General features: G+C 44.2%; 2 protein-coding genes across 2 annotated transcripts in view; one reads left to right on the top strand and one right to left on the bottom strand.

The window, feature by feature from the left end:
* The window catches only part of LOC308157016 (dipeptidyl peptidase 9-like), a gene marked incomplete at its 5' end in the record, with an annotated part of 45,469 nt that extends 40,026 nt beyond the window's left edge, over positions 1–5,443 (top strand). Inside the window, 2 exons of the mRNA XM_080530485.1 lie at positions 413–524; positions 5,338–5,443. Of these exons, the coding sequence (XP_080386611.1) occupies positions 413–524; positions 5,338–5,430 (205 nt within the window). The 3' untranslated portion in view covers positions 5,431–5,443. The remainder of the gene's footprint in view (positions 1–412; positions 525–5,337) is intronic.
* Positions 5,444–10,074: 4,631 nt separating this feature from the next.
* On the bottom strand, positions 10,075–13,809 carry LOC308157006 (angiopoietin-related protein 4-like; the record flags this gene model as incomplete). Its single annotated transcript, XM_080530475.1, has 8 exons — positions 10,075–10,277; positions 10,455–10,757; positions 10,996–11,091; positions 11,715–11,828; positions 12,674–12,740; positions 12,832–12,939; positions 13,192–13,242; positions 13,552–13,809. The coding sequence occupies 8 exons, from the start codon at positions 13,807–13,809 to the stop codon at positions 10,075–10,077; spliced, it is 1,200 nt and encodes a 399-aa protein (XP_080386601.1).
* Between the last annotated feature and the right edge of the window lie 3,082 nt (positions 13,810–16,891).

Genomic DNA, 16,891 nt, shown 5'->3' with positions numbered 1-16,891 from the left:
TATCTATCTATGTATCTGTCTATCTATCTATCTGTCTATCTGTCTATCTATCCATCTATCTATCTATCTATCTATCTATCTATCTATCTGTCTATCTGTCTATCTATCTATCTATCTATCTATCTATCTATCTATCTATCTATCTATCTATCTATCTATCTATCTGTCTGTCTGTCTGTCTGTCTGTCTACCTATCTATCTATCTGTCTGTCTATCTGTCTATCTGTCTATCTGTCTATCTGTCTATCTATCTATCTATCTATCTATCTATCTGTCTATCTGTCTATCTGTCTGTCTATCTGTCTATCTATCTATCTGTCTATCTGTCTATCTATCTATCTGTCTGTCTATCTATCTATCTATCTATCTATCTACTGATACTACATGTGTGTCGTCGTCGTCCCCCCCCCAGGCCCAACAGGTTACTGATCCTACACGGGTTCCTGGATGAGAACGTGCACTTTTTCCACACCAACTTCCTGGTTGCTCAACTCATCCGTGCAGGGAAGCCGTACCAGCTACAGGTAGGAACTGCTCACTAACATACCATACCAGCTACAGGTAGGAAGGTTCTGTTTTAAATGTGCTACTAACATGTTATAATAATAATAATAATAATAATAATAATTAGGGATGTCCCGATCCGATATTGATATCGCTGCGATATTGGTCCTGAATGCTGGATCGCAGATCGCACCAGAAATAAAATAGGCAGCGATCTGGGGCTCGCGATCTGGCGTGTCACTCACGTGATGACAACAGTAGTAGTAGTTGGCTAGTAGCTACCTGTGTGTAATAAGTCTGACAATGTCATGATGCCAGCTGGTGAAATCATAAACCATTTGCTTACGTAATTTTCCGGTTGTTTACATATTCTGAAACTACAGATGGTAAGCTTTCAAATGATGCGTCATACATTGAAATCGAAGACGACACGAGTATTTGAATGTTGGTGGACCTCAAGAATGGTGACTGCTAAAAACGCTGCTAACAGCTAGCGGCTAACGTTTCGTTCTAAAACGAAAGTATGTTTACAAGCCAGGTATCACTTACCGGTAGCCTCTGGCAACAGTGAATCCAACCCACAGATTATAAGTATTTAGTGATCGTTAAACTGTTGTATATGTGACAGGCAGTGGCGGCTGGCCGATAGAGGGCGCTGGGGCGCCGCCCCCACCTTCACTTCCTAGTTCCCCACCTTCACTTCCTAGTTGCGATTTGTAAAAGTAAAAAAAAAAAAAAACATTGTTTATTCACAAAATGCGGCTGATATTCTGGCGCCTATCAGCATTCATTAAAAATCCTCCAATACAATACACATTTTATCTGTGTGTGTGTAAAATTCACTGTTAAAATACATAGGGGGAGGAGTCGGGTCGCCGATCGAATGTATGCCAGGCCAAATACTTTTCGCTTACATGTGAGCTGTAGCAGCGCTCCAATTGGCTGTGTCTATTTCTCGGCCGGGGCGCAAAAAGTTGCGTCCTGAATATCCGGTTGTATTGCAGACAATGCATTATGCTGAGGACTTCCGACTTCCGGTTTTCCGGACTTCCGGGCTTCCGGAGTATTTTAAATGAACATTCGTAATGTCTGTCTCTGATGTTCATGGTCAATTAAATCAGCCTATTTTGTGCAACTAATAATGTTCCCGCTAATGGGTTAACCGAGCAGCCTCGCACCTAACGTGCAAGCACCTAGCTTCGAACTATTCATAGCAATATGCGCGGGGCAAAAATAATCTATTGCCTCTAAAATCACCACGAACAGAACGGCGGAGGTACGGGTAAACAGGGCTCATGTTGGTGTCCTCAAAGGTAAGAGTTGGTTTTCTTTAACTCAACTGATAGCATTACCTTGCTGTTGTTGTTTACTGAATGCTCCATCTGACTGTCACACTGTGATTGTACACAGACGGGGTGAATTTCATGAATGAAAGTGAAAGTTCTGTCACAAAACGCCGTTACGTATCCTCACACATGTTTAAGTGGGTATTGCGTGGGTAAAGTGAAATTACGTCTTTGTTTTGAGCGCCAGTGCGCGTTTTATGCGCGTGCACGCGGAAAAAAAATCGTGCACGTGAAAAAAAAATCGTGCACGCGAAAAAATAAACTATTTCTTCCTCCCACCATCTCATTAGTTTTGTAGAGGGGTGGCATAGTGGTGAGCAGTTTCAGTGGTCTGATAACTGATGCTAACAACGGCTCTATCTACCTTACTCACAAAACAACAAATAACTGTTTGGCTATCCTAAGTAAACAACACAAAATAGTATACAACACATGTAACTCACTAAAACTTACCCAAGAACACAGCAGAAGGTCTGTCTGTCGACGACTGTCCCATGAAAGTGAACTGAAGTGGAGATCAATGTCTGACATTCCGTCATCTGTCATCGTCAGATTCGGAGTTCGGAGTTCCCGTTCGGAGGTCCCGTTATGTATAGTCCAATATTAAGGAGTTCATTAATTGCCCACTGTCGAAATTTCTGCCTGCTTATGAAATTCTGTTGATAGCATTAGCGAGAGCTTGAGCCTACATCTTGTAAACTTGTCAACAAACGCAGATGGCTCCTTACATACAGCTGGGGTGGGCGTGGCTACACACACTCTCACACTAATACCCCCCACCCGACTTTGCTAACTAAATGTAGGTATTTAGTGAATGTAAAACTGTTGGATATGATATCGAGTGGGTTCTTCATCGCTTCGTTTGTTGTCCTATGCCAAAAACCGGAAGAAAAAAAAAATCACAACAAGACTTGTTTGGCTCGATTGCGAGGTTTCACAATGGCCGAGATGGGGACCGATTAATCAAACGCTGTCACATATTATATCGAGTGGTACTTTAAAACTTCAAGTTGGCTGTTATGAAAAAAACTAAAACCAGATGTTGTTGACACCCCTTTGATTCTGCGACTGGTTTCTGGTCTCACCAGCAGCGTCACTAGGCTACACTTTTAAAAGGGTCCTATAATTTATTTGCCATTTGTAAGAGAAGATGAATAGAATAAAAACCTGAAGTCACTAAAACTAGAAATCAGACAGTAACTCAATTTTTTCTACAATGCTGAATGCTGCTGTTTAAATTGTTTTAACTTTAAACCAGTTGGTCACTGAGTACTGCAGAGTACTGTTTTTGTTGCTTGAATAAAGGCTGGCAGTCTTTAATAGCCAACTGTTGTTGTGGACTATATACTGTCTATATACTGGGGAAGTATGTGTTATTATTCCGGAGTAAAACAATAAATACAAATATCGGATTGATATCGGTATCGCAGATACCTGAAGCCCAGCTATCGGTAGTGAAAAAATGGGTTCGGGACATCCCTAATAATAATAATAATAACTTTTATTTGTATAGCACTTTTCCTGCAAACGTTGCAGCTCAAAGTGCTTTAATAGCATAGTAGCATCATAACATCCTACCATCATAACATGGTAGCACCCCAGCGTTATAGCAGATCTCAGATGGGTTAACCCTGTTAGGGGCCATGGAGGTGATGTGGGGTGCCCCAGGGGTCCATTCTGGGTCCATTACTGTTTTCTGATTTATGTCAAATGTAGGATCAGAGTAACTTGTGCAGGAGATGTCATTGAGTCCAGATCAAGTGTTACTTATCTCGGAGAAACACTGGACCAATCTAAAGACCAATTATACCAGTAGTTATAGCATATTACCAACATGTTATAGCATATTACTAACATGTTATAACATGATATTAAAGCCATCTGTAGTCACTGCTGCTCCATCGTTTACATTACTATTAGTGAACCTAGATACCTAATACTATAGATACCTAATCAGTGTTTCCTCCAGGAATTTTTACATTATTGGCGGAGAGCCCTGTCCGCGTGCACGCGCATGAAACGCGCACGCGCGCTCAAAACAACGACCTAATTTCAACCAAAACTAGAGGGAGGATGGCAAAAAAATAATAATATAATATACAGATTATAAACTTGTGATACCGGTTTCCATCCATCAGCTCTGAAGGTTTACGTTACTCACGGATCCAATGTCCTTCCAAACGAGCAGTCTGGCTCCGTCTCAAACACAACAGGAAAAGTATGTCCAACTTGGCGAAAGTTTCCGAGTATTTCCAACTTGCGCGAGTTCTTCAACTTGCGACAGTTTTTCAACTAGATGTGATGGCTATCATGTCTATCATGTCTATCATGTCTATCAAAATTATCAAATTAGCCATCGTCCTCGGATCGCTCATAGCCACTGCTAGCTTCAGCAATGTTTGAAGTGTCTGGGACATCTTTTTTCTTGAAAAATCCATCCATCTGTCGCTGTTTTCGTTTAATTTTTCGAAGTTATTTAACGTGATGTCTTATTTGTGCACCTAGCTAGCTAGATCAGCTTTTTGTATCTTTTAGATGGTACTACCGGTGACTTTTAGCCCGTTATTTGCGAGGAGAAAACACAGGTGCCCGAGCATTTCGGCAGGTAAGACTGCTGAGCAGGGATGGTTGAGTCTGCACGGTTCTCATGCCGGTTCACATTTAGACCAATCAGGAATAGCCCTTGTGTCATGTCGTCAACTGAATGTTTAATGTCATTAATCTGATTTTGGATCAGCGGTTAGAGAGAGATGGGCGTGGATTTAGGTGCACTTTTAGTCAACATCCATTATAGCGCTGATCTAGGATCAGATATATTTTAATCAGCTAAAATGTTCAGAGGTGGATTTTTATTTTTTATTTTTTATTTTTTTAGTGGACTGAATCAATTAGTGGCGGAGGAAATTCATTCGTGGCGGCCCGCCACCAATAAATGCATATAGAGGAAACACTGCTAATACTATAGATACTATAGATACTAATACTAGAGATACCTAATGAGCTGTTCAATATACAGTATGTTTACAAATCTACCACAGTTCTCTGGCCCTGTCCCTCAGCTTTATAGCAAGTCTGGCTAAAACAAATTAAAAAAACATTTAAAGCGTATTTAGTTGTCTGGGTCCAGACTGCTGTGATGTGATGTTCAAATATATATATATACACTTTCAATTGAATGGGAACGTGTGTCCAAACTTTTGACTGGTACTGTATATATATATATATATGTATATATGTATGTCTTACTTCTGTCTGTCTTCCAGCATTATGACGGCCGGTGGCATAGATTTACGTTTCTTAAGATGTCTGATGGATAGATGATTCACTTACTACACTTAGACACTTAGACACTTAGACAAATGTATTTGTTGTAAGTCGCTTTGGATAAAGGCGTCGTAAAATGCTAAATGCCCTGAATGTGAATGTGAATGTGAATGTGAATGTGAATGTAAAAGCCTCTCCCCTCCTGACCCTCTGGTCTCTGCAGATCTACCCCAACGAGAGGCACAGCATCCGCTGCCCAGAGTCAGGAGAACATTACGAGATCATGCTGCTGCACTTCCTCCAGCAGAACCTCTGATCAGACTACCTACCCCCTACCTACCCCCTACCTACCTACCCCCTACCTACCCCCTACCTACACCCTACCTACCTACCTACCCACCTACCTACCTACCTACCCACCTACCCCCTACCCACCTACCTACCTACCTACCTACCTACCTACCTACCCCCTGACCCCCCCTGCCCCCCCCCCACCCCGTGCCACAAGCAGAGGGTTTCAGTTTTAGCGGAACAACGACGGTGAAGATGAGGAGGAGAGGAATGAACAAACTGAGTCTTGAGCTCGTTAGCTCGTTAGCTCGTTAGCATCTTGGATTTGTTGTTTTTTGGGGGGGATTTTTGTACCACACCCTTTTTAAGCAAACATTTTTTTTTCCTGGAACCCTCAACACTCAATTGCCAAATGTGTCTTTCTTTCTTTTCCCGTCAGTGGCTTAAAGACTCACATGGTGACATGCAAGCTTTGCCCCTGCGTCACGTATCCAGATAACACATCCCGTCCCTCTGTCCTCCTCTAGTTCTGCTTCCTTACCGGGTTTGGATGGTTTTGTAAGTCTGTTGTTGTTGTTCTGGACTGTGCTGTCTCGCCTCCTCCACGATGACGTCATCGTAGCGGTCCGCGCGCCGCTGCCTACAACTGCTCATTTCAGTGGTGTATTATTAAAAGAAAAACATATTTTTATGAATGTAAAATTTAGCAAACTGATTAAAAAGACAGCAAATCTCCTCAGACATCTTTCATCTCTGGTCATCTAGAGAGACTCGGCTGTGTTTGCTGCCCCTGACGACTGGAGCGTGTTCAGCTCTGAACCCTGAAACCACCGACGTGACTCGACCCCGCGGCCTGTTCTCCTGTGTGAGGCAGGCAGGTTATCTGATGGTCACATGCAGCTGATGGGCTATAAACCGACACTCGGCCATCTTGTGCCTTGTGTGTGTTACTGTGGGGCCGTCAGGGGAACAGAGGTCAGAGGTCATACAACTACGGTGGCTGAGTGTGTTTATGACCATCTGTGAAATGAGATTTATTTCACTTGTTTGTAATATATGGTAAGGCTACGTTAGGCTAGGGTTAGCCCTACGATGCAGTGTAATATATGGTAAGGCTACGTTAGGCTAGGTTACGCTGCAGTGTAATATGGTTAGGCTAGGGTTAGCCCTACGATGCAGTGTAATATATGGTAAGGCTACGTTAGGCTAGGGTTAGCCCTACGCTGCAGTGTAATATATGGTAAGGCTACGTTAGGCTAGGGTTAGCCCTACGATGCAGTGTAATATATGGTAAGGCTACGTTAGGCTAGGGTTAGCCCTACGATGCAGTGTAATATATGGTAAGGCTACTTTAGGCTAGGGTTAGCCCTACGATGCAGTGTAATATATGGTAAGGCTACGTTAGGCTAGGGTTAGCCCTACGATGCAGTGTAATATATGGTAAGGCTACGTTAGGCTAGGGTTAGCCCTACGATGCAGTGTAATATATGGTAAGGCTACTTTAGGCTAGGGTTAGCCCTACGATGCAGTGTAATATATGGTAAGGCTACGTTAGGCTAGGGTTAGCCCTACGATGCAGTGTAATATCATATGGCTATACGCTGCAGTGTAATATCATATGGAATCATGGGAACTGAACCAGATTTCTTTCAAATGGAGAAGTAAACAAATTCGAATGGAAGTTTTCTAACAACAACATTCATTTGTAAGCAATAAATGTCTGTCTATTTATTTGCAGGATTTTTAAGGTCAATTAATGGAAGAAAAAGTTTGTACTCAAGTCAAGAAAAGAGTGAAGTAAGGTATAAGGTTTGTTGTATGTCTGCCAGGTTATCATTTGAAGTGCCATATAGTACCACAGTTGTTCCACTAGAGGGCGCTCTAGTATCAGAGGTTTACTTATTTCAACTTTCCTGAATACCAGTTTGGCAAAACAGTTTCAATGAAGGCAGATCCAATGTCATTAATTATTGATTAATTATTATTTAACTTTGTTTATTGGGTTTTGCAAGAGCATACAATTGTCATCAGAGCATTTATAAAAAAGTAAAAAGATACCTATTCCCTCTATAGAAAAGACATGATTAATAAGTGATCATAGACATTTTGCTAAACATCAAAACAGCTTATAAAGACTGACACAACTAAAACAACACAACTAAAACAACACAACTAAAACAACACATAACCATAAAGAAACATAAACAACACAATATTACGCCTCCAAACTCCAATCGAGAGTTGAACATTTAAATACAAATACATCATCTGATAGATTATTGTCTTAATGCCTTTACATTTCTTTGTATATCATTTAAAATTAAAAATGGATAGATACAATATATTACAACATTTTTACAACACATATTTCCACAACATAAGGAATTTTCACAGAAACTAAACCCATTGAAAGGTTATGTGTGCTATAATGATGCTTCCTAGTGACAGTTTGTAAAGCCTTGTGGGAAATGTAGTCCTACCTGGTAGGGAAAGACTACACATAACAACAATCAACCGTCCTATGGGCATGTAGGGGGAGGGGTCTTGAAATGTAACATCCAATGAAATTGCAGCACATTCTCCCATGGCTCCATCCAGTTCAATCCACGACAGATCAGCTCATCTAAAACTACCCAGACCTCCAAATGACAACGACATGCTGATCTGATCTGGCCTGGGTGGATAAAGCAATAGGAAAATGTGCTCACAACTTAATTGGAGGAACATTCAGCACAGAAGATCACCGGCGCCCCCCTCCCCTCTCTGGAGGAGCTGTACAACACACGCTGTCTCAGGAGGGCCTCCAAGATCTCCAGGGACCCGACCCACCCTGGGCACGTACACTTTGTCAAGCTGCCCTCGAACAGGAGGTACAGGACCCCGGCCGCTAAGACAAACAGACTGAAGGACTGCTTCTACCACAGGGCCGTCAAGGCCCTGAACACAGAAAAGGCCTAAGTTCTGGGCCCAGGACAGTCCGGACGGATTGTATGGCAGCTAGTGCTGAGGCGCAAACATGTACATTTTCAAGCCTGCAAACTGTGACACTTTAAAATAATGTGAAAAAATAGTCTTTGTGCAATATGACAACCCTAGTTGACTATCTGTGCAGTATAGTACAGTGGATTGTGTACATAGCCTTTATTTTTATTTTATTTTAAATTTGTTTTTCAGATTTTATCCCTTTTTCACCCAATTTGGTAGCCAATTTAACCCAACTTAGCATCCAATTATCCCCTGCCTATTGCATAGAATCCGCCGCACGACCCCGTGGCCGGCAGCCCCAGAGGAGATCGCCAGGCAGACTAGCTGACTGGCTCCTCGAGCCCAGCACCGTTATTCCGGCACCCAGGGGGCGGTGTTGCGCGACGGATCCTTGTCCAGAAATACTCCTATACCGCCCTCGGAAGCGGCCGCCCAATATGCCGCTTCCCGTGTGCCTCGGCCATATCTGGATCTGGCGAGCTGGGATACGAACCCCGGCCCCGGTGGGCAGCATGCACTAGTGGCCAGTGCGTAGACCGCTACACCACCGCGGGGCGTTGCCTTTATTGATGTAAACCAGCTCCTTACCTTCTTGTGATTTTATGCTTTTATACTTTTTCTAAAATGTTTTTTATTTTTTATTTTTTTCCCCTTTCCTAACACCAGGGGAGCCACCCCTCCTAAATGTCGTTGTTTGGTACCTGTACTGTAGCAATGACAAATAAAGTCCATTCCATTCCATTCCATTCCATTCCAATAACCCCCGCTCCCCCCTTTCAGATGTGGTAGGAGTATAGCAGAGAGTTGTTGTCTATGCTAGCCTGCAACATTGAACAAGACTGAAGAAAACCTGAAAGAAAAAACTGATTTCTGCTCCACCCAACCAATATCATTTCAAACAGGTTTTCGACTTCGTAGAGACTTTCTGCAGCTTCACAAACCCTAACCCGAGACCTTTCCCCGAGTTGGACTCAACAAGGTTCCTATAATGCAGCAGTCAATGTGACTGAACTCCACTACGGAGATGTGAAATATACGTCCTTTGTAAAAGGCATGTACACTACTCACTTGCGAGTGAGCTAAATTGTTAGATAAGACGTCAATGTTGAGCTTGTTGATCAATGAGCAATAATCTGATCATTCTAAACAGCCTATCAGAGGTAATTTTTTTTTTTTTTTTTTTTCAGATTTTATCCCTTTTTCACCCAATTTGGTAGCCAATTTAACCCAACTTAGCATCCAATTATCCCCTGCCTATTGCATAGGATCCGCCGCACGACCCCGTGGCCGGCAGTCCCAGAAGAGGCCGCCAGGCAGACTAGCTGACTGGCTCCTCGAGCCCAGTACCGTTATTCCGGCGCCCAGGGGGCGTTGTTGCGCGACGGATCCTAGTCCAGAAATACTCCTATACCGCCCCCGGAAGCGGCCGCCCAATATGCCGCTTCCCGTGTGCCTCGGCCATATCTGGATCTGGCGAGCCGGGATACGAACCCCGGCCCCGGTGGGCAGCATGCCTATCAGAGGTAACCTGACCCTGACCCTGACCCTCAGGTCCATTGAGGCTCTAGCCAACAAATCTCTGCCTTTGGAATAATGTAGCTTAGTTGAATATGGAAATACTGAGGCACCGTGCAAATCACTCTGGTCTGCTATGGATCTTTAGTGTCGGTTGGTAAGTGAAACCCTACGGCTTGACTGTAGTTGGGGCGATCTTCAGAGCCGTGGTCTTCAGAGGGTAGTAGTGCCCCCTGGAGGTCTTCCAGAACAGCAGCTGTTTCCTGGTCTGCTGCCCCTGGCCCGGGGCGGTGGTCTTCCTGGGGTAGTTGGTCTTCCTGGGGTATTTACCGTTCAGGTTTGAATCACCACAGCCGCCGAACCACCAGCCTCCTGTAGGAGAGGGAGGAGGAGGTGTTAGAGGAGGGGGCACCTGTAGACAAACAGGCTCAACATCACTGGGAACAGAAGTTCACTGGGAACAGAGGTTCACTGGGAACAGAAGTTCACTGGGAACAGAAGGTTCATGACATTTCAGAGGAATAATATTGAATAGGCACCGGCATGTACCTGAGAGGTGCTTAGCGCAGTTGATGTCGGGCCTCAGGTCGCGGTCTCTGTCCGAGGTGGAGAAGGGCAGACCGGAGGGTCCCGAGGCCAAGGCGCCTCCCAGGTCCTTAGGGGCGGCCTGGTGCAGGTGGGGGGCGGAGGCCTGCTGCAGGTGGAGGGTGTAGTCGCTCTCTTCTCCACCCAGGCGGAAGTGATACCTGACCGCCCGCGTCTCGCCCCTCCAGTCAGAGAGCTCCACCTCCAGGGTCTGGTGGCCGAGCTTCGACAGAGTGTGGACGTGTTCCAGTCCCAGCCAGAACTCGCCTGGACGGAGGAAAGAACTTGGTTTCTTCATAATGAACATGTGCTTGTTTACTCAGTGTTAACTCTAACTCAGATAGATAGATAGACTAGAACATGTGCTTGTTTACTCAGTGTTAAGGGTTAGGTTAACTCTAACTCAGAGCTACACATGAAAACCATTACCAGGGGGTCGGTGTAGGAAGCAGCGTGTCTGGATACATAGGGTTAGGGTTATATGTGCATATATATAAGGATGTACCTCTTAGGTTGCCAAAGCCTTTCTGATAGTCCTCCCATAGTTTATTGAAATTCTGCGACCCATCTTGACGTTTCTGGATGACTGTCCATCCGCCTTCTGTTAGGAGCAAAGGGAGACGGATGGTTAGTTAGGGTTAGAGTTAGTTAGGGTTAGAGTTAGAGTTAGTTAGACTTGGAGAGTTAGTTAGGGTTAGAGTTAGTCAGACTTGGAGAGTTAGTTAGGGTTAGGGTTAGTTAGACTTGGAGAGATAGTTAGACTTGGAGAGTTAGTTAGACTTGGAGAGTTAGTTAGACTTGGAGAGTTAGTTAGGGTTAGAGTTAGTTAGACTTCGAGAGTTAGTTAGACTTGGAGAGTTAGTTAGGGTTAGCGTTAGTCAGACTTGGAGAGTTAGTTAGACTTGGAGAGTTAGTTAGGGTTAGAGTTAGTCAGACTTGGAGAGTTAGTTAGACTTGGAGAGTTAGTTAGGGTTAGCGTTAGTCAGACTTGGAGAGTTAGTTAGACTTGGAGAGTTAGTTAGGGTTAGAGTTAGTTAGACTTGGAGAGTTAGTTAGGGTTAGAGTTAGTTAGACTTGGAGAGTTAGTTAGGGTTAGAGTTAGTTAGACTTGGAGTTAGGGTTAGAGTCACTATACTCTATGGCCTGTCTCCAGTCTTCCACCAGAACACAGATGTTCTCGTCTGAGTTTAGAGGAGCAGCAAACAGGAGCGCCAGTTAGTTTACCGGATGTTATTTCACAGACGACGTCAAACGGCTGTGAGCCGGGCGGCTGGATGGTGTGAACGCCGCTGTCTGTCTGTCCTCTCAGGAACACGTCCTGACAGTCTGAGGCCAACGCTGAAATGACCAAAACAAGTTTTGTTAGGTGAGAATTCATCAGATTATAGAGCATATGGGTTAGGGTTATAGGGTTATAGAGCATATGGCTCATCCAGCCATGTCAGCGTGTTTAACTGTTTATCTCTCAGGTACAGTAGGAGTGATTAACTGTTTATCTCTCAGGTACAGTAGTGTTTAACTGTTTATCTCTCAGGTACAGTAGGAGTGATTAACTGTTTATCTCTCAGGTACAGTAGGAGAGTTTAACTGTTTATCTCTCAGGTACAGTAGGAGTGATTAACTGTTTATCTCTCAGGTACAGTAGTGTTTAACTGTTTATCTCTCAGGTACAGTAGTGTTTAACTGTTTATCTCTCAGGTACAGTAGGAGTGATTAACTGTTTATCTCTCAGGTACAGTAGGAGAGTTTAACTGTTTATCTCTCAGGTACAGTAGTGTTTAACTGTTTATCTCTCAGGTACAGTAGTGTTTAACTGTTTATCTCTCAGGTACAGTAGTGTTTAACTGTTTATCTCTCAGGTACAGGAGGAGTTTGGCCTCTATACAGGGTTAGGCCGTCCTGCTACCAGAGCAGGTATGTTCTAGTGCTCCATGGCCAAAGTACTTTTGTTTCTCTTCAATAATCTTTCATCTATGACCGTAAAATACCTTCGCAAGAGCACAATAATATTGTGTTTTATTTATTATAACATAATATATTTGGGATGCAAAATGCGTTCGGTAAGATAAAGATGTCCGTTGTCAAGAGGAGTTATTGGCTACTGAAGTATGTCCAGCAGGTAGGAGTGCTAACTGCTGCCCATGGTCACATATAGTTATAGATATACATATAGATAAGTTTACCAGTCGGAGAACTGCTTTGTTCAGTGCTTCCTCTCACTGCTGTCTTCTCATCTGTCCTCTTTGTAACCTGAGTAAATTAGAAACAATTATCTGTTACTAAACACACACACACACACACACACACACACACACACACACACACAGTCTAGCATGTGTACCTTCTCTGTGAGTGCTTGTAGGTTGATGTTCTGTGTCTCCAGTTCGTCTTGCTGTTGTCTTATCCTCTCCACAAGCTCGTCTATCCGTTTATTCTGCTCCAGGATCTTCTGCAGACGACAGGGAAACACGTCACGTGATATTCAGAGATAATGTCCTCAGATATAATATGTATATATAGATATATATATATATATATACCCTAACCCTATCAGACATAACTGTGTTTACATTTAAGATTTAACAGACATAACTCTATTTACATTTGGCTTAATTGTCGCCCAACTGAAGCATATTCCACCAGGATGTTTGGTTATAGTTGTTTACGTCTCAGCTACATTGTTTGGGACTATTTCTCTTACCTGGATGAAGCGGCTGCTTGTGTTGTTCTTCCACCCTGGTCCCTCCATCCTCTCCTCCAGTCTGTCCATCCTCTCCTCCATCCTCTCCTCCATCCTCTCCTCCATCCTCTCCTCCAGTCTGTCCTCCAGTCTGTCCATCCTGGCTCCAGCCCCCAGGGATTCCCTCCTCAGCTCCTCCAGCCTGGCTCTCACCTCAGCAAAGAGTTTCACTATCCGTCTCTCTCTCTCCTCCTCTCTCTCCCCCTCTCTCTCTCTCTCCTCCTCTCTCTCCTCCTCTCTCACCTCCTGGGCGTTGGTCCTCAGTGCCCCCCCCTCCCCCTGCCCCTCCCCCCCCCCCTGCCCTGGGTTAGGGTTAGGGGCCAGCTGGGTCAGCGTGGTGTTGAAGGCTCTGAGCCGGGCCGTCACGTCTCCCATCTGGAGCTTGTTCTTCTGCACGTGGTCCCTGAGGCCTTGGCCCAGCTGCAGGAGGCCGTGGAACAGCAGGTTGACGTCATCCCAGGACGCGTACCTGGGCCGCCCTCCCGCCCCTGCTGCCCCCCCGCCCCCCCCTGCCCCCCCCAGCCTCTCTGAGGGGACCCCACCCGCCCCCAGCAGCAGAATGGCCCCCAGCAGAAGCATGCACGGCAGTGGTGTCTGCAGCTCGGCTTTTGGCGAAAAAGTTAAAAAAATTGTCTCCCCTTGAAGTTTGTTAGGTCGACTGGGTTAGGGTCAGGGTCAGGGTCAGGGTTAGGGTTAGGGTCAGGGTTAGGGTTAGACTGGGTTAGGGTTGGTCGACTGCTGCTGCTGCTGCTGCTTCTGTTGGAGCTGTTTGTGTCTTGTTGTTTCTGGCTGTGTGGAGGTTTATATACATACTGCTGCACCGCGCTGTGATTGGCTCCTCATGCTGTGGGGTTTGGACAGCAAACTGTTTGACTCTCTGACAATACTCTCACATTGTCAGTTTATCCTTTTTTCAGGACTCGGACTGTTTGTGCAACTGTGAAGTTGTATTATTATTATACAATGTATTATATTATTATAATAATAATAATATTAATCATTCTTCATTCTCCCCTGTTTTAGTACAACTCATCAGTGTGCACTTACCCCAACAATCAGTCAGGATAAATGTATTGCCTTTATCATTTTACATTATATATAATAATATATAATAATCTGTACTAACCCTGTACAAAAAACGTTGGTTCCTGCATTCATAAACAACGGAGCACCTGGTTCCTATGACATCACGTGCTTCTGGAAGACATTCCATGGGAGCGGCATTACTGTTGTAAACATGAGTGAACCCTGACCCTAACCCAGTACAGTACATGTTTACACCCTAACCCTAACCCAGTACAGTACATGTTTACCATGTCTCCTATGATGACATAAGCATAAACAACGGAGTGATAAGGTCCTTATTGTTTTGGTTATGATGAGGTACTGTATGAGTCATTATAGTTGTTGTTATTTATAGGATAAAGGAACACTGTATATTAGCATTTCTTAGTATAAAGTATAGAGTACATATATTAAGACAAAGTCAAATATGACAGCACACCTGATAGGTGATCACAGCTGGTGGTCTAGATAGATGTATACCTACGTTATTGATGCCCGAGGGGATCCGAGCCTGTATGAGAAGTAGGGGAAAGTTCAAGCTCAGAGAAGTGTGTGTGTGTGTGTGTGTGTGTGTGTGTGTGTGTGTGTGTATGTGTGTATGTGTGTGTGTGTGTGTGTGTGTGTGTGTCAATTCCCTAAAACAAGAGCTGACAGCATTCGACATGCTTTGTTTTGATAAGCTCTACGTCATACATAGGATTGTTTTTACTTGAGCAAACCAATAGTGTAATACAGTTGTACAGTTGCTTGGCTTCGATGTTGCTTCAAAGGTACTTTTGAATTGAGGTGTTCACTTGAGATACTGTCATGAAAACTTCTTTTTAAATGACCCATAAGCATCTTGTGGTAATGTTCTACACGGGAAGGAGAGTAGGCGACAAGTAAAATAAGTTCCTGAAGAAACAAAGTCTTATTTTTCTAGTGGCAAAAGTTTAAAGACGGTTTGGATGATATAGATAGATTTGCTGGGTAGTTGAAAGAAATGGAGATTGAGAGTAGGATAGACCTAGTTACTTAGCTAGCTATAGCCTTCTTCTAGATTAGACTGAAGGGTGGCATCCTGTCTAGTTAGTGGACTTGTTTATTAAGGTACTATAAGTATACTTTATGTATTTGTTATTTGGTTCTACTCTAGTGTCACACTATGTTTCTACTATGTTTCTACTGGCCTTTGGACTGTTTGTTTAAACCATCTTTTTTATAGGGAAAGGCTCACCTGCATGTGTACTCTTCCTCAATCCCTCTTCCCCATTCCACCCAAACCCCCGAGAAAGGAGAGGGGCTCTCTTGTTGTGTGTGTTTTGCTCACGTGTGAGTTTGTGTGTGTGTGTGTGTGTGTGTGTGTGTGTGTGTGTGAGAGAGTTAGAGTTAGTGTGTGAAAGGTGAACATGATATCATATGCCAAGTGTGTTGCATCAGCCTTGTTGGGGGAAGAATACGTCCAGAACTGTTTTTTTTATCACATGTGACTACCGCTGATCAATAACAGGATAGACAGATAGATAGATAGATAGATAGATACATGTAGATAGATAGATAGATATGTAGACAGACAGACCAACACAGAACTGGAAGATTCTGTATATTGTACTTCGACAGAACATACCAAGATAATGTAGATGTGTCCAGGCAGAGCAGGGAGGAGGTCTCCTCTAGAGCAGGGAGGAGGTTGTGATGTGATCTATCATATACTTTTTAGACTGTTTTTCTTGTAGCTGCCAATGGCCCCTGGTTTTGGCATAGATTACTATTTCTTATGGTGACTGGTGGATAGACGATTCACTTACTTAGACAAATGTATTTGTTTTGTTTTGTTGGCTTTGGATAATGGCGTCGGCTAAATGTCCAAAATGTAAATGCAGACCCACAGAATGTCCTGTTTGAACCAAGGAATGTTGTGTACCAACGCGGCGCAGTAGAGAGTCCCTGAAAACAACAACAACAACAATCTTAATTGTACCGAATCCCTTAAACCAACCCAGTATGCAGACGTTTGTTTTGGTGGATATTTACTATGTTGCTGAGGAGTCGTGCGTGCCTGAGGGCTTATTACATAGAGATGACTCAGGGAAATGACTCCGCTCGAACACTCAGAACAAATCACACCGTTCCCCTGACACTTACTCAACTGACCTACATAACTTTGATTAAATGCGGATGAGACATTTAGAAATTAGCCGACGTGTGAAATCTGAGACGGTGAGACGGTGACTTCCTCTCAGCTGTGTGACCCTATATCAATATCATACTGTATCATTAACCCTGACCCTGACCCTGACCCTGACCCTGACCCTAACCCTGACCCTAACCCTGACCCTAACCCTGACCCTAACCCTGACCCTGACCCTGACCCTGACCCTAACCCTGACCCTGACCCTAACCCTAACCCTGACCCTGACCCTGACCCTAACCCTGACCCTGACCCTGACCCTAACCCTGACCCTGACCCTGACCCTGACCCTAACCCTGACCCTGACCCTAACCCTAACCCTGACCCTAACCCTGACCCTGACCCTAACCCTGACCCTGACCCTGACCCTGGGGTCCGTCAGGACAGGACGAGGCCAAGTCCTCCTCCTCTGTGGCTCCGCTGGTA

This window comes from Nansenia antarctica (assembly GCF_963989245.1).
Source record: "Nansenia antarctica genome assembly, chromosome: 1".
In the NCBI taxonomy this organism is placed as follows: Eukaryota; Metazoa; Chordata; class Actinopteri; order Argentiniformes; family Microstomatidae; genus Nansenia; species Nansenia antarctica.
The sequence above is the reverse complement of the archived record's forward strand: the minus strand, read 5'-3'. Positions and strand labels throughout refer to the sequence as shown.